Here is a 23,848-nt window from a genome sequence, read left to right as displayed (position 1 = left end):
CCTTTTCTGTGTTTTTCCTCCCCTCTGTGCCTGTGTTTATTTGTAATTCCACCCCCTCGTTACCTGTCCGCGGGTGTTTCCTGTCTACCTCCGTGTTTGTATATATAGCCCCTTGGTTTCAGTGTCCCTTGTTTTGTTATTTCATGTTTTTATTCGTTGTTTGTTGTTTGTTTATTCATACTGTTTTTGTGTTTATTTCTTTGGTTTATTTCTGTTTCATTAAATTTATACACTTGCGTTTGCGTCCAATCTTTGCGTCCTCTTTCTGCATATCCTGATTGACCTTGACGAGATATTAATGGTGTGTGTGTGTGTGTGTATATATGTATCTTTGATTTTAGCAAATTAAAAACCTCTGGAATATAATCAAGAGGAAGATGGATGATCACAAACCATCAAACCACCAAACTGAACTGCTTGAATTTTTACACCAGGAGTAAAGCAGCATAAAGTTATCCAAAAGCAGTGTGTAAGACTGGTGGAGGAGGAGAACATGATGCCAAGATGCTTTAAAAAAAACTGTGATTAAAAACCAGAGTTATTCCACCAAATATTGATTTTTGAAATGAGTTTGTAATAAGATGTGCTTATTAAAATGACCTACCGTTGCTTTAAGAGAATTGTGGAAATTGCATGATAAAAAGTGTTAGTATGGTGCGATTTTCCTTGTTATATTCACCATCCTTGTTTAAAACATTTTTCATTTAATTCCCAGCATTGTATTCTTGGGTAAACAATCAGCTGGATCAACTGAATATTAAATAATAATGTCAATACATCAATAAATAGAAATGGGCATTTTATGTGTGTAACAAAATAAAAAGTGAATATAATAGATGTAACTCACACCAGTGCTAAACATAACCTTGTGAAGCGCTCTCTCGTGTTTTTTTCTGCGTCCCTGCTGAAGGTTAGCAACAACAGCTAAAAAAAAATATATATATATATATATATGTATATATATATATATATATATATATATATATATATATATATATATATATATATATATATATATAAAGATGAGAAAAGCCTCTCAGTAAAACAGCTCTCAAACAAAATAACCAGTTATTCTGAAGTACTTTACAGAAAATAGACTGTTCTGAAGCTCTATTTTCTGTTGTTGTTGTTAAAGGATGATCGAGGATTGGACTCAAGCGCAAAGAAGAAGGTCTACTTTATATATTTGTATTACTATTATTATTATTGTTATTATTATTGGCTTCTGATAGATGGTTGATGGATAGTGACATCACTAGGAGTGATGAGGGAAAAGAGCACCATCTACTGTACCCACCCAGAGAGAGCAAGGACAGTTGTGCTCTCTCGGGGCTCTGGCAGCTGATGGCAAGCTGCATGACTGGGATTTAAACCAGTGATCTCCCAATCTTAGTGGCAGTGCTTTAGTGCGTTGGGCACCTACGACCCCAGGAAATTCCCCAGGGAATTACATGTATAAATGTGCACACAAAATAACTTTAAAATACATTTTATTATTAAGCATAGAATTCAAGAATCTATCTATCTATCTATCTAGCTGTCTGTCTGTCTGTCTGTCTGTCGGTCTAATCACTAGAATGTGCAAAGCTGCCATTTAGTTATTTCTCAAGTTACCTGGAGTACTGTTACTCAAAACGTAAAAAGCAACAGGATTGAGTGCCAACAACTGGAGTGAATATTGCCCCATGTTTATTGATTTATTAATGTGAATATTAGTTAATGTAAACCACCTTTTTTCCAATTCTGTTTGGTTCATCATTTATCCATTTGTTTAATGAATTGCATGATCATAAATTGGATTGACTTCAGGTCTGGGTCTTCTTAAAAAGATAAAAATTGATATTTTGCATATTTTAGAAGGAAACAGTGTGCATACATATATAGTGATTATTTTTGTCGTAAATATCAGTTGTTTGAACATACAGTCAAACATTTTTTTAAACATGCTTTTTAAATGAGTTTTTTAAGCATCTTCGGATTGGAAATATTGTAAAAAAAAATTAATGGTCCACATAGGGATCAGTATCGAGGTTTGAGTGTTTTGAGGTTATGAGGTTGTCAAGCAACAGGTACCTGATTGCAGCTGTTTTTTCCTCGAAAGAAAAGAAGTAAAAATTTCAATTACTGAAATACCTGGACTTTTATCCGCTTCCACTCGTCCACAGCAGTAATATATTCATCTCCAGTGGAGGAAATGGTCAGTGGTCTGTTTCTGGTGCAGAGTAGATGGAGTAGATGGAGATGGAGCGGCCTGACAACCAATCAAACACAGGGCACTGAGAAATAAGAGATTTGAGGACTTGTTACAGGATGCAGGAGCGTCTGCAGGATCTGTGGAATAAAGCCTGGCTGTGATTTTTCTATCCAGATGCTTTTATTGCGTAAACTTGGCAGCGTTCTGAATGTGAAGCCAGGGATCAGGGTTTTGTCAGATTGCAAAAATATGAGTCACTGTTACTCCCACGCTGGTGGGGCGTTCATCTGTGCCTATTTTCAGCTTTTCTAATGAAGACGTACAGTACATGTGATTTTATAACTTTAGCTCACAACCTGTTCCCATAAATGCTGTTAACATTGCTAATTCTTTTTAGAAAGGAGTGCAATAAAATAAGTGAGCATAAATGATAAGTCCTAAAGTTTTACACTGTTATTCACACTAGGGGTGACTAAAATACGGTGCCATATCACCCATCCCTAATTACCACATCAGGGTACTACTTTTTAATGTTTTTAGCTAAAGAACAATTCACACATGGTGTTTTTATGATGTCTGTGGTGGTTGCTAAGGTGATGCTACATGGTTGCTAAGTGGTTGCTAGGTAATGTATTTGCATGAATCAGATAATAATGATTTTACATCACACAGCTATGGACGCTTGGTTGCTCTGTACGTGCGGGGTGTCTAAACTTTTGACAAATAGCTGCTTTATCCAATAGCTCCTCCATACACACACAGTACTAGAGAGCAGTAGGGCCCCCCATTCATTCCTATGGCGCAATTTCGGACGACGATTGTACAAAAAAGTTGTACGTCGGATTGATTCGTACAGCATATTTTCAGTAAAAAGATGTGCAAATGTGTGTGCAAATTAAAGCGGACATTAAAAAAGTTCTTACGAAAGCTGTATGTCCGATCAAACAGCTGTATACAAGACGTATACAAGAAATTACTGATAAGGATGCACGTTTTAAAGTTGGAACAGAGTTGAAATGTTGAAAATTGTGACCCGAGTTAGAGAGAAAAAAAAGGGTTGAATAACAAGATTAAAAATAAGACTTAAGAAGATTGTCTACTGCAATCACACTAATTATTTCAGCTTTTTTTGCTCCCTAAACCCAAACTAATGTCAGAGAAATACATAAAATAAAATAAATGTTGATTCTTTTCAGGATTTTTAAGACAAACCATATTCACACGCTTAAATAAACATGAAGAATGGAAGATTAGACCTTACTTGTTTAAATATATTTTTGTGTGTATGTATAAAGTGTTAATGCTTTTGCTTTTATATGCTTTTGCTGTTATAATGGTGTTTTTTGACATTACTCAAAATCAACGTGTTTTCAGAGATAATAAAGATTTGCTGATTGGTTAATGAACCAATTTAGGTTGGGGGCGGATTAATAGAGACCATTATTACTGAATCAGGTAATAAATGTCTCTTACAGGTGTTTATTACCCTTGTGAAATGTGCACAGGTAACAGTTCAGCTTGTGGAGGTATCATTATTAACTGCTGTTAAAACCACCAAACACCACATTCTTCCTCATCTCCACCTCCAAAACAAGGACTTTTACTTTACAATCTATACAATTTCACTTCTTTTTGGTGCCTTCCTCCATTATCCCGCTCTGCATGAATGGAAAATCCCCATATTTAGATATTCATTGAGTGATTTGCATATATCTTTTATGGTAAATGTGGGCGGTATGGAGGCGGAACACAAGGCTGGGTCACCTGCACACATTTTATAAGCAGGTTGTGGTTTTTAAGAAGGTGTGCATATTCATGCTTTTATAAATCTTTTTTATATAATTTTTTGTGCGTACACCATTTCCTGTTTTTTGTGCATGCGCACACTTTTACTCCAGAAGCTACGTAGAGTTTTATAAATGAGGTCCAGAACCTGCTTCCAGTTATAAAATAGAAATATTCCCTCCAGTTGGAAATAAAACAGGAGGAGAGAAGCAGAATGGAAATCGTAGCATGGTAGCATAGTCTGGATCCAGCATGCCATGCACATTTTCTTCCACAATAGTTTGGACAAATAGAAAGCTGCCCGTGAGGCAGAAAAACCCTGTGCTCTGTAATGAAAGATTTAAACTGCTGCCTCCTGTTTACTGTGGAATTCTTGTTATGAATCCACCGCCAGAAAAATGTCTGTTCATATTTTACACAGTGATGCTCTCTGCAAACAACACAATGCATTCTGTATAAATTCTGTGCTTAAACTGTTACTACAACGTAAAATATGTGCTGAATTATAGCGGTTTATCACTGTGGTGAATGTGTAATTGGAGTAAGAATGTGAAACTCTGGATCTCTTTGCATACCTGGTTTAGGAAACCATGTGTCATTATGCTTTCTAGGCTTAGAGGATAGAAAATGGCATTTCTGAGATTTATAAACGGTATGTCAGCAAATGCGAAATTATAGCAGAGCAGTAAATAGCATTTTCCAATACTGCTGATGAAAAATCAATTAAAATAAATGTCACTTAGCAGAGTAAAGCCATTCAAACTCATTCAGCAGATTTAAGTAGCGTGAATTCAATGTCAAAGCTGATTATTTCTGGTGAACGCCGGTTTGAAACCTCATCTTAATTAAAGTGGAGCTGCTCAGCCCTGACTGGTATCCATGGTTTACACACAATCTTGGATGTTTATGTAATTCCTAAATTAAGCTGATCCCATTCAGTGACTGCCTTTAGTAAGTAGCACAGCTAGATTTTGCACAGGGGTGTAAACAGCACAGAGAAAAGTAGCTTAAGTGAAAGTTTGCGTACTGTAAAAATCTTACCCAAACATAACAAATGGAGGCCAGTTCCGCTTATTTCCTGTTTCCTTTCCCTCTCTTCCAGTCACATTAAGGAAATATTTAAAACACGTCATTTCCTGCCTTTTCAGACTTTATTTTTTACAAAAAAGTCCCGTCATAAAACATAATTTTAGTATTATATCGAAGCGTAAAAAACTGTCGAGCGTGCACTGCATTTCCGTAGCGCGACACCTATTTTTCTCAATTTTTTTAGGGAGCCTAATTCTAAGTGAACAAGGGTGTCGCCTTGTTTTCCTGACATAATTAGAGTATGGATGCCCACACAGGACAAATGCGATGTAATTATGCAACACTGGGAGGTGCTGGATCCCATAGGCACAGTGGAAAAACGCCCAGCGATTCGAAAACATGCATTATTACACACGTTATCAGCCAACAATATCAGGCTAAGAGCTGTCATTATTTAAATAAAAGCTTAAGTGTATATATTTTCCAGTTAATTTAGGGTATTTTAAGCAGATTATAAGGTGGCCGAAAATAGGGGACCCTTGTAATTCCGCAGATCTTGCCACTGGGGGTGCGCCAGAGTAACCAAAACTTTAATTGGGTGATCAAATGGATGAAGCGTCTGGTAGTGGAGGCTCTGTCTGTTGAGGAGTCTAACTGCCTGGTGGAAGAAGCTGTTGCAGAGTCTGGTAGTGGAGGCTCTGTGTGTATGTTAAGGTGTCTGACTGCCTGGTGGAAGAAGCTGTTGCAGAGTCTGCTAGTGGAGGCTCTGTGTGTTGAGGAGCCTAACTGCCTGTTGGAAGAGTAAAAAAGTGAACTGAACTTCAGTCAATCCTTTCTTTTAGTAAACTTTACTTAATTTCTGCATACAATATTACCTAATTACAACTACTTAATGTATACAATATTAATCAAACAATTTAGGATACATAATATATTATAATCCCTGAAATTAAAAAATACTGTCTCAACACATGGATGGCATGTAATACATTATTTATAGTACACTAAAATATACTAGTAATTAGTGTACTAAAAAGAATGTATTGCATGCATGTTTACAAAATAAATCTTATGTAAATATTTGAATGTGTGTTTTAACTAAAAATATTTACATTTCAGGAATTATTATTGTAATTAGGTAATATTGTATGCAGAAATGAAGTAAAGTTTACTAAAAGAAAGGATTGACTGAAGTACAGTTCACTTATTTACTCTGTGTAACATTTAAGTCTTGAAACCGAGTTGAAGTTACTTAAATTTATCTGAAATTAAATTTACTTAAAAAAAAGTTGCAGAACTTTTTTAAAGTAAATTTTACTCAGCATTTTTTTTCAGTGCAGCAAATATTGCTGAAGGACAGAGACAGTTGGGAGTGTGGTGGTGGGGGGGGTTCAGCTCTGTCTCTGTGTGTTGAGGAGTCTGACTGTCTGACGGAAGAAGCTGTCGCAGAGTCTGATAGGTGCTTTCTACTGTACCTCTGTAGAACATAGTGAGGATAGGAGGTGGAAGATTTGCTTTTTTCAGTTTCTGCAGAAAGTAGAGATGCTGCTGGACTTTCTTGGTTATGGAAAGCTATTTAAAACTGATTGTTCTTTAGATCTGAACACCCTCACTCTGAAATGCACAATGAGCAAAAGTCCTGTTTTAGTTTAATTCAGTTTTATTGACTTTTAACCTCTCTCGTGTGAAAGTGTATCAAAAAAGTGAAAGCAAACGAAACTCCACCTGAGTAGAAAAGTGCCTTACTTTACTTCAGGGTTTGGCAATAGGTGGAAAAACGAGAGCGAGCGGAAACTAAAAGGTCAAGCCGAGTGTGCAGAGAGAGAGAGAAACAGGGGAGAAATGTAAACAAAAGCTCACCAGAGAAGCATTTTATTTCTTATTTTTTGCATTATCGTTCATTATAGTGTTAAAAAAACATGTTTCATGCATGGTTGAGTTTCGTTCGCAGTTTGAAGTTTCGTTCGCAAGCATGAAACTTTTGGCATGTGAGTTTTTTTGAACACTATATAATGAGCGATATTTTTTTTTTTAATAAAATGATTCTCTGGTGAGCTTTTGTTTACATCCCTTCCCTTTCTCTTTATGTAGAACAGGTTGGTGAGGATAGGAGGTGGAAGATTAGCTTTTTTCAGTTTCTGCAGAAAGTAGAGATGCTGCTGGACTTTCTTGGTTATGGAAAGCTATTTCTTCAGATCTGAACACTCTCACAATGTAGAGCACAATGACTGAAGGTCCTGATTTAGTTTAATTCAGTTTCATTGAGTTTTAAAGCTGGGAGTGATCAAACGAGGACGGCTGATGTTCCTGATGTAATGAGAACCTTATCAGACAGGTTCTCTGTGATTTATGTTGTGTTCTTTTCAGAGCCCTCAGATACTGAGATGTGGAACTCTGATCTCCTGATTCCCTCAGTCCTGCAGATAGACAGTCCTGTACCTCGTAGTCTTCACCGTGGAGCTGTGGTACGGATGCTGGCGCTCCGCTGAGCTTCTTGTTTGTCTGGTGGTGGCTCCGGAGTGACAGCGGCGGTGAGAGGCGGCCGGGTGTGAGCTTTAATTTCTCTCTGGCTCCCGACCAAACCAAACACCCATCCCTGCTACAGTTCTCCTCCTGCTCCACTCCATCCCAGATACAGCAGCAGTAATTCAATCACAGGAATTTACACTTAGCTGAGCTGCGTTTTTATATATTTATTTATTTTTCTTCAGAAATCCCATTACTGCTCGCATGTTTGCGAGCTCTGACTCGTGTTTCGTTGTGTGGTGATGTTGAACCTGCTCAAATACAGATAAATGGAATGGTTGGACTTATTTAAAGAAAGCTCAGATTCTTTTAAAGTGCTCGGTACTTCTACTCCAGACTTCTTCTTCTTCCGTTTACATCAATTAACCTCTCTCGCGTGAAAGTGTATCGTAAAAGTGAAAGCGAACGAAACTCCACCTGAGTAGAAAACTGCCTTACTTTACTTCAGGGGTCGGCAATAGGTGGAAAAACGAGAGCGAGCGGAAACTAAAAAGTCAAGCCGAGCGTGACAGAGAGAGAGAGAAACAGGGGAGGAATGTAAACAAAAGCTCACCAGAAAAAAATCTATTTTATTTTTTATCTTTTTTCATTATCGTTCATTATAGTTCAAACAAACAAACCTCACAGGCCAGATATTTCATGCTTCATGGTTGAGTTTCGTTCGCAGTTTGGAGTTTCATTTGCATGCATGAAACTTTTGGCATGTGAGGTTTTTTGAACACTATATAATGAGCAATTGTTTACATTCCTACCCTCTCTCTCTCTCTGTTTGCGCTCGGCGTGACTTTAGTTCCCGCCCGTTTTCCTTTTTCCACCCGTTCTTAGGCTCCCTATCTCCTTATAAGGCTGTGTTTTTTTCCTGGCTGTGTCCCAATTCACTATAGTGTATTAAAACATGACCCTGATGACTTTTTCTTCTTGGGTTTACCTGCTTTGAGATCAACTGTTCTGCAATTGGGTTCAACAACCCTCTGGGCTGGAGAGCTACTAGTACTATTGTAGCACTCCATCCCATTACACTTCATTTTACAAAACAGAATTTTTTTTGTGGCCCCCACATAATGGCACATAATGTCTTGCCCTTGGTCAAATTTATTTGCCGACCCCTGCTTTACTTCCATGCTATATTTTTTTTTCAGCAAACCTGGGCCGAACGATGGAGGTCAAGCTGATATCTTCCATAAAACCCCTCTTAGAAGTTCTGGTGTTTCTATAAAACTCCAAAGGACAACTTTAAGAAGCTTTTAGAAAGTGTTTTTATTAGAGTGAGTATTATATGTATCAACGCATGCACATATACAGAGGCTTTCAAAAGTATTCATACCCCTTGAACTTTTCCACATTTTGTCACCTTACAAGCTCAAAGGGATTTAAGACCGGGCCACTCTAACACATGCATATTCTCTGATCTAAATCATTGCACTGTCGTTCTGGCTGTATGTTTAGGGTCATCGTCTTGCCGGAAGGTGAATCTCCTTCCCAGTCTCAAGTCTTTTACAGCCTCCGACAGCTTTTCTTACAGGATTTTCCTGCATTTATTTATCTCCATCCATCTTCCCATCAACTCTGAGCAGCTTCTTAACTGCATGGTGTGAAGTGCATGACTTGTGTGAAGTGGATTTCTGCACCTCCTCCAGAGTGACCATGGGCCTCTTGGCTGCTTCTCTGATCAGTGCTCCTTGCTGGATCTGTCAGTTTGGGTGGATCATGGTCTTGTCTTGGTAGGTTTTTCAGATTTTTATTTGCTAAGGATTTTGAAAACCATGTATCATTTTCGTTCCACTTCACACTTATGCAATACTTTGTGTTTGTCTATCGCTTACAATCAAATACAATAAAAATACATTTAAGGTAAAAAAATGTGGAAAAGTTCATTGTATCTTCAATGAAATCCCTCTCAGAAGTTCTGGTGTGGCTATAAAACTCCACAGGTCAACTTGAAGAGGCTTTTAGAGAGTATTTTTAATTGTTATTTTTAGTAAAGTGAGTGTTATATGTATCAGTGCATGCAGCACTCCTTTGCATTCCACACCCTACATATATTATAAAGGGATTAATTACACCCGGCACTCGACAGTGTTTCATTAATTTTTGATGGCCTGATCTCTGTAAATCCCTCATTGTGATGTACTGCGTATCTCGTCTTCACTTTTTTAACAACTGTTGATGGTGCTTTAATTACCAGCTTCTTTGATTGCTTTCTGATGGAGTCAGCTCTATCATCTCCCGTATTCATTCCCGGCACATAACTGACCAAAGACGAGGACGAGATGGTCAAGTGCTCCGCTTCAAATTACGGAGAACCTTATTAATCCGTTCATTAATAATTCTCCACGTCTTAGATCATACACTGTCTTTGTTTCAGATTAGAATCAAGTACTACTTAAAGGAGAACTGGTGTGAAATTGAGTTCGGGTGTATTAAAACATGATAAAGAGTGATAACCTTTGTTGAATAGCCCACCTCTAGAATGGGTTTTAATGGGGCATATTTTGCCCCTGCAGATAAATGTATTTTTACATCATTATTCAGGCTCAAAGTAGATCCGTACACTGTAAACCCGTACATCGTTTGAACTCAAATTATTTAAGTCTGTTTTACATAAAATTGGATATTTCTAAATATTACTCAACTATTTTGAGTTAGCTGAACTCAGATTTGTGAGCACATATACTGTACTATTCAAACTGAGATCTTTGAGTCGAACCAACTTATAATAACCAATAACTGAGTTTAGTCTGTTTTGTCATTAAAAGCTTCATTTTCATTGGCTTCTGTCACAATCTATTTGCATACTGGGCGTGTCCAACAGTTTCTGACTAACACTCACCATCAGTGTGTAGTGATTCCCCCCTCTGGGCTACCTTACAAATAAATCAACTTCCCCTTTAGTTGTAATAACTTGATGTATTAATTTATGCTAACTCAAGTTTTCATTCTCCATTACTTACAAAAATTGAGCAAACCGGCTGCCTTAAAAAAGTTAAGTAAACTCAACTTATCTGGTCTTACAGTATAACAAAAATAAAAAAGTTAAATTAACTTCCCCTTTAGTTGTAATTACTTGATGTTCTAAGTTATGCTAACTTAAGTTTTCATTACTCATTACTTAACTTTTTTAAGGCAACCGGTATCCTCAAACTTATCCGGTTTACACTGTACTCGTCACTCTACTGATCATGACTTTATTTTAAGAGAGCAGCGCCCGGAGATGTAGCTAATGCTACGGGTTGTAAACAGTGGTTTTTAAAAAAATATATATTTTAAAGCACTTTTAAAGCTCTTAATGCTTAGTTTTTAATGTCAAATCTCTCTGGATTCTACCAATAAGGTGTGGAGCTACTTTGAGCCTGAATAACTGTGTAAAAAGCGATTTATCTGCAGGGGGCAAAATATGCCCCATTGAAACCCATTCTAACCTGTTTGGACAAACTGCACAAAATTGCTGGGTGTTGGAAACCTGCTGGAGAGCAGTAGAGGGCTATTCAACAAAGGTTAGTACTCTTTATCATGTTTTACTACACCAAAACTCAATTTCACACCGGAGTTCTCCTTTAATTTTGTGTCGCACCTTTCCTGGTCTTTCTCTGTGTTCCTATCTTTTCCTTTGCCCATCTGTATTTCTAGCCAGGTGTTTTCTTGCACGTGGCTCTGTGTTCATTTGTAACTCTGCCCCCTCGTTACCTGTCCCCAGGTGTTTCCCGTTTCCTGTCTTCTTCCATATATATATATAAATATATATATATACAGCTCTGGAATAAAATGAAAGAGACCACTGAATCAGTTTCTGAATTAGTTTCTCTGATTGAAAATATTGTCATTAAGAGCATTTATTTGCAGAAAATGAGAAAAGTTTTAAAAGTTCAGAAATCAATATTTGGTGGAATAACCCTGGTGTGGTTTTTAATCACAGTTTTTTTTCATGCATCTTGGCATCATGTTCTCCTCCACCAGTCTTACACACTGCTTTTGGATAACTTTATGCTGCTTTACTCCTGGTGCAAAAATTCAAGCAGTTCAGTTTGGTGGTTTGATGGTTTGTGATCATCCATCTTCCTCTTGATTATATTCCAGAGCTTTCAATTTTGTAAAATAAAAAAAAACTCATCATTTTTAAGTGCTCTCTTATTTTTTGCTTTTTTACAGAGCTGTATATTTGTAAGTGCTTTGTTTCAGTGTCCCTTGTCGGTTCTTGTACGTGTTTAACATCTATTAGGTTGCTTTCTTTCTTGGTTTTCTGAAGTCTGAAGTTTATTCCGTGTTTATTCTATTAGTCCTGTTTGTTCATGTGTCTTGTTTTGAGTTTAGTTTTGGTTTTATTGTTTGTTTTCTTTGTTAATTAAAATGCTCACACTTATGTCCGCCTCCGCGTCTGAAATCTTGACAGAGTCTGAGTCAGTATTTTTTCTTTAAACACTGCTGAGGTATAAAATGAGCTGTTTAATCATAAGATTAGGATTAGTTAAAGGTTTAATGGAATAAAAATCTTCTTTTTTTGGGGGGGGGGAAAGCATTTTAGTTGAAGCTTTTCCCTTGGCTTCTAAAAGTATTAGACTTTTTTGCCCCCTAATGTGATCTGAGTATCCTAATGCTGACTGTAGGCCAATAAATATAAATAACCCTTCATTTTAGGTAAGGTGCTGTTAATTAAACTCATGAACAGTAGTAAAAATCACATGAACTAATATTACTAATGTGTAATTACTAATTCATAATGTAGTGACTTTTCTATTGAATATTCTTTTTACTCATATTAACCAGAGTATTAACACTCAGATTTAGAAAAATACTCTAATTACAATTATCTTTAATTTTACTAAATATATTCTCCAAAATTATTAATCATAATTCATCATAATATACATAATTCATCATTCATTAATTATATTTGGTGGAATAACCCTTTTAGTTTTTAATCACAGTTTTTAATCATGCATCTTGGCATCATGTTCTCTTCCTCCACCAGTCTTACACACTGCTTTTGGATAACTTTATGCTGCTTTACTCCTGGTGCAAAAATTCAAGCAGTTCAGTTTGGTGGTTTGATGGTTTGTGATCATCCATCTTCCTCTTGATTATATTCCAGAGGTTTTACATTTTGTAAAATAAAAAAAAACTCATCATTTTTAAGTGGTCGCTCATTTTTTCCAGAGCTGTATATTCCATATATATCAAATATATAGAAGTGCAAGACCGGATGAGGTAACAAGGGTACCACTTTAAAATAAGACTACCTTTATAAAGGGTTTATAAATGCTTTACAATTGGTTTATGAATAGGTAATAATTAGGTTGTAAATGCCTTAAAAATCATTAATATGGCTTTGGGTTCACTATTTGACAAACAGCAGGTAATTGTTGCCCTTTTTACGTATGTGTTATAACTGATTATTAATGGTTTTTAAGGCATTTAAAACCATTTATAAACCCTTTATAAAGGTAGTCTTATTTTAAAGTGGTACCGGTAACAGATAACAGATCCTTCACTGAGCTGGTTATAGTAATGGTATGTTATGTTATCGAAGGCTTTACCAGAAAAGTGCTTTCCTACAAAACCATAATTTTCCCTGCAGATTACACAGCTTTACTGAAAGACTCTGACCTTTGGAAATAAACGGCCGTGCCGCTGTAACTGCGGACAGATGGAGAGCTACAGTCTGGCACTGTGGAGAGAAACATCCACCTCACGCCTAAACGCACACAATTAGTGAACAGTCAGCCACACGTGTGCCACATTAATACGAAGTGCCATTTTCACGCTCGTCTCCCGGGATTTGTGATGCGGCGGTCGCTGTCGCGTGCGGATCCTAGCTGCTAATGTACTGAGACAGATTATGTTATGCTCTCTCTCTCCGGTGGTTTAGCAATTAACGTACACAGATTGATGGATCCACACGACAGCGGTGAAAAATGAACCGGCACTTTTACTAGAGATGCAGCGATAAACTCAGATCATAATACAATCTGATATTATTCATGATACTGCGTTTAATATCGTGCACTATTCACTGATCAGTTACAACATTTACACCACATCCTTTACTTTAATGTTTCTTGTGCATGCACTCTTTGCATTATTGTGCTTTATTTTGCATTATTTACTCACCCTCTCTCGAATAACAGATGTGGGCAATTTCCTGTAGGACTGGGTATCATATAAAAATTGTGGAGTTAAATCCATTATGATTTTATTTTGGGGGGAGGGTGCTTTTCATGGCAGGGGTGCAGATTTCGGCACTACTATTGTACTATTCAGCACCCCCGCCAGGAAAGCACCCCCTCTTAGGAAAGGCTGCAGGTGACATTATTATTACAGTATAGCTTAGAATAGTATTTGGGTATTTTCATTTTTTAAGTAAAGGTAAAGCCAAGAAGATGGGGGTGCTGAATTTGGCACAACACTGGTGCCGATACGATACTTTTAATTTAATACTAATACTCCTATACTTTTTCAATACCTTTTTCTAAATTGTAGCCAAAAAAAATAAAAAATGTATTTTAACACAAATGAATAATCGACATGATTAATCTCATTCTTTTATTGTCATCATGAAAGACTCCATCTTTCTGAATCTTGTTGGAACAAACAATCAATGAGCCTGTTTGTTTCTAATGATTTATTGAGAAGAAAAATAATTATGTGTTTCTTGTGTATGCATTCTTTGCATTCTTGTGCTTTCTTTTTCATTATTCATTCATTGTTCGTTCTAAAATTTTCGATACCGGTGGTGCGCCGAATTCAGCAACCCCGCCAGGAAAAGCACCCTCTTTCTGGAAAATAGACAGGGACTGGAACATAGACAGACACAGGAACCATGACAGGAAGAGACAGGGGCACAAAAAAAAACATAGATGGGTGCCCAGGACTGGCACAAGTCTGTGGAAATGTCTGTGGGGCCAGCCTGGGCACAGTTCTGGCAAATAGTTCCGGTGGCCTCGGAGCAGGCCTGGAAAGGCAGGGCCTGGGAGTGGGCGTGGTAACGGGAGCTACGGGCACAGGAGTAGGTGCAGTGACCTCTGGTCGGAGGGTGCTGGGTCGCTGGTGAAGTCCGGCTCGGAGAGCGCTGGTCCCAGCGCGGGGTCATTCAGGAACCAGGGCAGACACAGGCATGCGGGAGGCAGGACTGCCCCCGGAGGCAACGGCCGACGGGCTGGTGTAGGGAGGTAATCTCCCTCCTCCTCCTCCGAGCTGGACGCAGGTGTGAGGAAGTCTATATAGTCCCAGAAATAAGACTCCTCACAACCCGCGTCCCTGCCAACACTGTGCGGCCCCCCAAAAAGTGCTCCCCCATTGAGAGAATCCTCCTCAGGTGAGTGGGAGCGCTGAGAATGCAGCTGCCGTCCCTTTGCTTAAACTACATATACTTTTCCTTTGAATACTGCCTTATGCCTTTTTACTTTTAAGAGTGAGAGAGAGGGAGAAACAGAGCAAGTTAGAAAGAGAGAGAGACAGAGTGTGTGAGAGAGAAAGAGACAGCAAGAGAGAGAGAGAGAAAGAGAGAGTGATTGAGAGAGAGAAAAAGTGAGTGAGAGAGAGACAGCGAGTTAGCAAGGGACAGTGCTTTTTTACATGCATATATTTTATTCAGATGTATTTTTCATTTATTGTATTATTTTTTTTTACTATTTTATACTTTATTATTTCAAATTTCTTATTAAATATTTTCAGTCCCTTTTAAACTGTAAAGGTTTAGCTGCATTATAAATGAGGCTCATCCTCAATGTATTACTAATGGAAAATAAAGATTGATTGATTGATTGATTGATTGATTGATTGATTGATTGATTGATTGATTGATAGTTACACAACACAACACAGAGGCACAAACAACAATAATAGAGATGGTGCAGTATAACCAAAAATAAGTAAGGAAAGGCACAGTAAGAATATAAAATTATAGAAGATGCTAACTGACAAAACTGAAAAATTAACGCTTTTTTTATATTCACTGCTGCTAGAAGACAGATACGCTAATACGCCCTGGAAATTCTCATCATAATTACAATATCATCTATATATTTGATTCAGTTCAGTCATAGTTTTGTTTGCAAATCTTAATAATTGTTAAAATGTATATTTGGTTCCTCCTCTAGTGTTTAACACAGTCTCAGTTCTCTGCTCTCTTTTCTTGTTCGGAGGCTCTGTATGAAATCCGAGCTGCTCTCTGCAGTAAAGAAGACGCTCTTAGGATGCTATTGTTGTATTTTTTTGGTGCTGTGATCATTCTTGTATCGAGAGTCTCAGTGTTCAGTAGACGCCTGTTCACTGCTTTCTTTTGTGATAAGGGTCCACTTGTATCTGTGCTGGTAAGATTGCTCCCCATCAGCACTTGATTCCCTTCTGTATCCCGTCTGCATTTACTGGAGCAGTAGAAAAACTTGGAAACCTATGTGGAGTCTATATACAGGGTTTGGAGAATGAAACTGAAACACCTGGTTTTAGAGCACAGTAATTGATTGTGGTGACGGACAGTTCTGGTGGAAACAGGAGAGTTGAGGTGCACATTGAATTCTGCGTGATTTGATCAGCCGTGGTTTTATGTTTTTTGGATACAATCCGGGTTAGCACCCGAACATCCCTTTCAGACAGCTTCATCTTACAGCGTCCACAGTTAATCCTGTTGGATGTGGTTGGTCCTTCTTGGTGGTATGCTGACGTTACCCTGGATACCGTGTCTCTTGATGCATCACAAAGACTTGCTGTCTTGGTCACAGATGCTCCAGCAAGACGTTCACCAACAATTTGTCCTCTTTTGAACTCTGGTATGTCACCCATAATGTTGTGTGCATTGCATATCTTCTCATATTTAGAGCAGAACTGTGCTCTTACCGTAATAATTGAACCTTCACACTCTGCTCTTACTGCTGCAATGTGCAATTAATGAAGATTGGACACCAGGCTGCTCCAATTTAGCCATGAAACCTAAAATCCCACACTAAAATGATGACAGGTGTTTCAGTTTCATTGTCCAACCCCTGTATATATGTCTATGTTATTATCAGTACAGTGATTAACTACAGGAGCTGAAACTAGCGTAACAGTCGTGATGAATAGTAATCGCTACCATGATTAGTCTGTAAGTTATACAGGTGTAAATGTGAACAGGAGAAGTTTAAAATGTTGAGAATTGTAAAATACTGTAGAAATAGTATCTCTGCTCGCTTCCATATTTCTGGCCTGTAGCGTCGATGACGCAACACGGAAAAAAAAATGCAAACTGGATGTGCAGGAGTGACAGACTGTTCTAGTTCCACCGGCGAGGAGTGAAAGAGTGAAAGAGTGAAAGAGTGGAAGAGTGTGCTGAGGAGCTCTGAACGAATGCCCCCGAGGGTCTGTGTGGGGGCGGTTGCTGCGGCCTCATTAATGGATGGAAGGGTTGTATTGCAGCATCTCAGACCCCCTTTCCCCCCCGGTTTCCTCTGTGGCTCTCTCAGATCACCCCACGCTCAGCTCTTCTCCACCAGCTCTAAACTACCTTTACTCTCTCACCCCAGCTGACCTCTGACTTCTAGGCTAACTACCCCAGGGCTGCAGTCTGTGGAAATACTCGGTTTGCATCATCAACCTTAGTGTTGCTCTTAGATAAGAGAACAGGATCCAGCTGCAGAATATTATAGATACATATATACGTATATATATATATATATATATATATATATATATATATATTGTTTTTTGCAGTGAAGCAGTACAACTAAAACCCTCAGTGCTCTCTGTTAATAATGGTTTGGTACATTGACAATATTTTAAGTAAGGCTTGAGGCCCTGTTTTGTAGTGATAAAGTTATTTCACCAGTCAGAAAACCAGAAATATTCTTAATTGCACTTAATTTAATTGCAATTGTCACTTAACAACCACAAACGTGAATTTATTTTATTTAGATTTTAAGTGTGAACCAACACAAAGTAGCACATGATTGTGAAGTGAAAGGAAAAAGATGCAGCTGCTCTTTGAAGGCCTCATTGGTTTGTTAGTAAACACTAGTGAACAAACAGCATCATGAAGACCAAGAAGGAAGAAGTCAGCAGACAGATCAGAGATTGAAAAGTTGTGGAGAAGAAGTTTAAAGCAGGGTTAGGTTAAAAAACACATATCCCAAGCTTTAAGCATCCCAAAGAGCACTGTTCCATCAATCCATCATCCAAAAATAGAAATTGTATGGAGGGTAAATACTTTTGCACGTCAAACTTTTCAGATTTTTATTTGATCAAAAAAAAGAATAATTTTTGTTCCACTTCACACAATTAGTCAACACTTTGTGTTTGTCTATCACTTACAATCTCAATAAAATACATTTAAGTTTGTGGTTGTAAGATCACCAAATGTGGAAAGGTTCAAGGGGTATGAATACTTTTGCAAGCCACTGTACATTGACAATATTTTTAAATAAGGCTTGAGGCCCTGTTTTGTTGTGATACAGTGATTTCACCAGTCAGAAAAAACAAAATTTGATGCCAAGAATTTTTAAAAAAGCAATATTCTAAATTGCACTACATTTTTTTGAAATGTATTTGTTTGTTTGCAGTGTACAGTCGTTGTCATTATTCCAGGGTTAGCGAATGCATACAACAAAACATAACATATAGCATAAATGTAAAATTTATTGAGTTTATGTATGATCATATGTGCCTAGCACCAGGTTTGCCGTAGTGTATACCTGGTCAGTTTATGTGCATTTGGGATAAAAAGGACATTGTCTTTATATGGAAAAAATAGTTTATTTTTACTGGCAGTCGAAACTTTTGACTGAGATTCCCCCATCTTGTTTTCAACCAAGTAAGTGTGATGTCTTGTGACCACTACTGAAAATTGGGCCAGTGCAAAATTGGGGTTATCCATGATTTTCTCAACAATTTTTAAAACATTTTTTTTTAAATGAACATTAATTTCGTGTCAGAATTTTCCGGCCACATAAAAATCATATAGTGCAACAAATATTTAAGCGCTGAATATTTCAAATACGTGCTACAAGTGTCCAGCAAAAATAAATATACAGATGTATTTTATATTTAAATCAGAAAATGACAAATCTATTAAAATTTTGCTTAAGTTCATTTAACTGAGAAAATGGAACTTATTATTCTCCAAATCTAACTGCATCGAACTGTAATTCTTAAAAAAAAAAAAAAACATTTTCTTTTAAAGTTAAACGAGCGCTGGATGTTAATCTACACATATTTCTCTAATAAAAACTGTGTATTTGGGTAAATAAAAAGCTTCCATTTATTTACAGCTTAGATTTAAGCTTAGATTTTCAGATTTCCACTAAAGCCGGGTGCAGCAGCATTAGCATTAGCAGCTTACTGCTAGCACTAGCCCCCTTGTTACTGGTTCCAGGTGTTCCTCACCCTCTTTGTGTATAAAACCCCTTTGTTTCTGTGTTTCTCGTCGAGTCTTTTGTATTTTTGTATGATTATTTGTATGATTTGCGCTGTTCTCAGGTCTGTTGTTGTTTCTTCTTGTTTTCTAAGTTTCTAATGTTTGTTCTGTTTAGTCTTCTTAGTCTTGTTACTCATAGTCCTCAAATAACACCTCATTCTGTGAAGCAGCCAGGCTTAAATATCGCACGTGAACGTGAGAATCTCGGTGTTGATTAGGGTTGTAATAGAAGTGCACAGGGAAATGCGTTTGGCTCCAGTGCCGCTGCACGTCTCCGCTGCGCTTTGTGCTGCAGGAGAGGCTTTATAACCCTGAATAATCAGCGTGCATCGCCCCCGAACCCTGACTGAGCCGCCAGCGCCAGGCTGCAGTTCAACAAAGCAGCGACATGAAGGTCCTGTTAGTCTGGATCTGTTCTGCTCCGCTTCCACTCTTTCATGTATTCATCCAGTCAGAGCATGGAAAACAGTCTTTGATATGAAGAAATTTGGTGCCTCCTTTTGGTCAACTGCATAAGAAAGGTGTTTGCTTTGATTCTGTATTTACTTTTAAGCATGCGGCCCTTTGCCATGAAATGATTTAGACGTAGACTTTTAAAGCGGCGGAGATGTGTGTGTGTGTGTGTGTGTGTGTGTGTAGGAGTTCTGAAAGCGTTTAGATATTTATTCGCAATTTATAATTTGGTGGCAAAGGTGTAGGTCCTAGTTGTAGGTAGCACACCTCCGTTCTCCCACAGCGTTCAGAGATCCAGAAATTTTAACAGTTTGTCCAAAAACAACCTTCAGACTGGGAGATACGGGGCATAATTTACCCTGATAAATCACTTTTTACACCGTTATCCAGCTCAAAGTAGCTCCACACCTCCTTACTAGAATCCAGAGAGCCCTGACATTTAAAACGAGGCATTAATAACTTAAAAAGTGCAGAAGAAGCTTATTAAAAAACACTGTTTACATCCTATAACACTACTAGCTTCAGCTCCGAGCACCACCATCACTGTACTGATAATGATACAGACATATATATACATAGACTACACATAGCGTAGCAGCCGGCACCAGGAAGACATATATACATGTTTGTCATTATCACATAATGTATATATATATATATATGTATATATACTTCTTATAGGGTATATACTTCTTATAGGGCACATATATATATATAGATAGATAGATAGATAGATAGATAGATAGATAGATAGATAGATAGATAGATAGATAGATAGATAGATAGATAGATAGATAGATAGATAGATAGATAGATAGATAGATAGATAGATAGATAGATAACCCAAACCCTTCTAGTCTGTTAGCAGAACAAGACATTATTCAAAAGCCATTTTTATTGCAGTATATTGTTATTTATTGATGTAATTCGTTACTCTTTCATTACTCTCAAAGCCAGTGTTGAGCCGAATTCAGTGCCCCCGCCAGGAAAAGCACCACCTCTCGGGAGAATGCACCCACGTCTTCTTGGCTTTAACTTTACTTAGAAAATGGAAATAGTCAAGATACTTGTTTTATCTAAGCTCCTGAGAGAAGGTGCTTTTCATGGCGGGGGTGCAGGTTTTGGCACCTATTTCTTACAGTCCACCCTGTTTCCTAAGCTGATGATTGGTGGCACCTTAGCTGACTGTAAAACCTGGCAGTGATTCTCTGATTTTCTTCCCAGTTTCTGTCTGATTTACGCACTTGCATTCCAATAACGTTCCCCTCTCTCTCTCTTTTTTCTCTTTTCTCTCTCTTTTTTCCTGGAAGCAAGTCACAAAGCCTTCTTTAAACTCACTCTCTCACCTTTACGCCCCATGCATAGATTACCTTTAGCGCATGTAGAATGCGGCGCAGCTCCGGCAGCCTGTTGCAGTTTGATGCGAGGTGACTGAAGATTCATGTGCAGTGCGACACATCAGCCTGAGCCCTGATGATTCCAACACCTCACACTTGTGTTCCTCTTTAATTAGGCTTCAGGCTCCATCAGAGTCTCTGACAGCCGGCCAGGTTTCATCCGGAGTCAAAGCAGGACAGTTCAGGCTTCAACTGGGTGATTCAGCAGAACTCCGGCACAGTTTCTGCATTAATACAGCTTTAGTATCATCAGAATACATCATACTGTTGTTTAACACTGCTCGGTTTTTCGGATTTTACCAAATTAAAACTCTCTGGAATATAATCAAGAGGAAGATGGATGATCACAAACCATCAAACCACCAAACTGAACTGCTTGAATTTTTGCACCAGGAGTAAAGCAGCATAAAGTTATCCAAAAGCAGTGTGTAAGACTGGTGGAGGAGGACATGATGCCAAGATGCATGAAAAAAAAAAAAACTGTGATTAAAAACCAGGATTATTCCACCAAATATTGATTTCTTAACTCTTAAAACTTTATGAATATGAACTTGTTTTCTTTGCATTATTTGAGGTCTGAAAACTTTATCTTTTTTGTTATTTCAGCTATTTCTAATTTTCTGCAAATAAATGCTCTAAATGAGAATATTTTTATTTGGAATTTGGGAGAAATGTTGTTTGTAGTTTATAGAATAAAACAACAATGTTCATTTTACTCAAATATAAACCTATAAATAGCAAAATCAGAGAAACTGATTCAGAAACTGAAGTGCTCTATTAATTTTCTATAGAAGCTATAGATCATTGTATTCGCATTGTTATGGCCATCTTTGCAAATCCCAGTGTAAAAATAATTGTGATTTTCAAAAAGAATTTCTGATAACTAGATTCAATACTCAGTGAGGGAAAGAGCAAACTGAGGGGTATTTATACTAGACAGGCCAGGTGGAAATAATCAGTGACTGGGGGAGCGCTATTTGATCAGCAGAGTCAGGGAAGTCTGGTGTGAGTGCATGCTGGGAATTGGAGTCTTCAAGTTGTTTGGAGTCCAAAGCAGCCAGACTGACAGATTGCCAGTTTGAATCCCAGATTAAGCTCTTTGTCATCAGCAGCCAGAGTCTGAGAGAGCACAATTGGGGAGGGTAGATGGCGAGATTCACTGGCTACACTGTTCTCAGCCTTCTAGTGTTAGGGCTAGTTATTACTAGAGGAAATGTATATGAATGGACATTGGATATTTTTGTGATTTTCTTTTTAAATTTGCAAGAAAATGGGGTGGATTAGAAATTAAATATATAATATAAAGTAATCTTAATCATATTCTGCACTGTCCACTGTCCAGCCAGCTTGCTTAGTATTGGCTTTATGTTTGCCTCTAAAAGAAGCTTTTAAATCACTTTGACCTGTAAAAAAACATCTTAGATAATCTGAAACCAGTTACCAGCAGACACTGGTGTTTATCTGATTTTTCCCAGTAAAAAAATAGTGTAGGTTAAAGTGCAGTTATCTGTTCTTCATCTTATACTCACTGAAGCATGATCGACCTTTCCCCTCTTCTCCTGCTTTAACAAGCTCTACAGGCTGACCTGCACTCAGACTACACTGCTGTAGATCACCGGACTGAAAGTGTTACAAATAATAGAATAGAATAGCTATAGCCTGTTTTCTTACTACTGATTTTGCTATTTATAGGTTTATGTTTGAGTAAAAAAAAAAAAAAATGAACATTGTTGTTTTATTCTATAAACTACAGACAACATTTCTCCCAAATTCCAAATAAAAATATTCTCATTTAGAGCATTTATTTACAGAAAATGAGAAATGACTGAAATAACAAAAAGGATGCAGATCTTTCAGACCTCAAATAATGCAAAGAAAACAAGTTCATATTCATAAAGTTTTAAGAGTTCAGAAATAATCAATATTTGGTGGAATAACCCTGGTTGGTTTAATCAGTTTTTTTTATGCATCTTGGCATCATGTTCTCCTCCACCAGTCTTACACACTGCTTTTGGATAACTTTATGCTGCTTTACTCCTGGTGCAAAAATTCAAGCAGTTCAGTTTGGTGGTTTGATGGCTTGTGATCATCCATCTTCCTCTTGATTATATTCCAGAGATTTTTAATTTGGTAAAATCAAAGAAACTCGTCATTTTTAATGATTTTTAAATGGTCTCTTTTTTTCCAAAACTGTAGATCTATTTATGAGTTTTTAAAGAGCTTTATTGAAAGATCTGTTTATGCTAGACCTTTATGCTAGATAAGTACTATACATTACATCATCAATATACGTGTGTACCGTATTATAAGAAGCATTATGTGACACTAGTAAGGAACAGGGGTGTTGCCATGTTTTCCTTCTAATTCAGCAGGTCTCGCCAATTGGTGATGGGGGGTAACTAAGTTAAATAAAGCTAAGCTAAGTAAACTAAACTGTAAGTCTTAAAAAGTCAAACGAGTGCAGGATGTTAATCTACACAGATTTTTTTTTCCTTAAAACTGTTTATTTGGGTGAGTAAAGCGCTTCTGATTATTAACAGTAACCCGAGATTTACAGATTTCTGGGTTGGGTAGAACAATATTATCATTAGCAGCTAACAGCTAGCGCTAGTTAATGCCGTCCTGCCCCCTTGTTACTGGTTCCAGGTGTTCCTCACCCTCTTTGTGTATTTAGTCTTCTTAGTGTCGTTACTCAAAAGCTCTAACCGGACGGGATTAGTTTCTCAGGGGGACGTCTGTAAAAAAAAAAAAGGACCAGTAGCTCCTCCATTTCCAATCGCTGTTGTGTTTTTAACGTGGATCTCCATGGAAATGAACGTGCGCCCAAAGTGTAATTATGGTGCGTGGCAGTGGACAAATAGCTATTTTATTTTATTAAACACGAGGAGATGAAACTCAGAGATGTGCGTCCGGACGGGACAAAAATTACCAGAGGAGCACGGAGTTCAGAGAAAAACAGTAGATTATTCAGCCTGTAATTTTTTTTAGAGGATGTCTGAGAAAAACAAGCACATGATCGTTCTGGGTGGGAATAAAATCACAGAGGATAAAAACCAAAACCCCCCCATAAAAGAGAGTGAAAAT

The 23,848-nt window shown here is 37.6% G+C and overlaps 2 protein-coding genes across 3 annotated transcripts in view; one reads left to right on the top strand and one right to left on the bottom strand.

The window, feature by feature from the left end:
- The window catches only part of LOC125782673 (uncharacterized), a 90,924-nt gene extending 76,306 nt beyond the window's left edge, over nt 1-14,618 (bottom strand). The window contains exons 1-2 of the mRNA XM_049467428.1: nt 14,436-14,618; nt 14,257-14,322 (exon numbers count right to left, since the gene is read on the bottom strand). Coding sequence (XP_049323385.1) covers nt 14,257-14,322; nt 14,436-14,618 — 249 coding nt within the window. The remainder of the gene's footprint in view (nt 1-14,256; nt 14,323-14,435) is intronic.
- The window catches only part of grik4 (glutamate receptor, ionotropic, kainate 4), a 1,128,391-nt gene that overhangs the window by 281,679 nt on the left and 822,864 nt on the right, over nt 1-23,848 (top strand). The window lies entirely within an intron of this gene.

This window comes from Astyanax mexicanus, chromosome 18 (assembly GCF_023375975.1).
Source record: "Astyanax mexicanus isolate ESR-SI-001 chromosome 18, AstMex3_surface, whole genome shotgun sequence".
NCBI classification, from domain to species: Eukaryota; Metazoa; Chordata; class Actinopteri; order Characiformes; family Acestrorhamphidae; genus Astyanax; species Astyanax mexicanus.
Note: the sequence above shows the minus strand (reverse complement) of the source record. Positions and strands in the feature narration are given on the sequence as shown.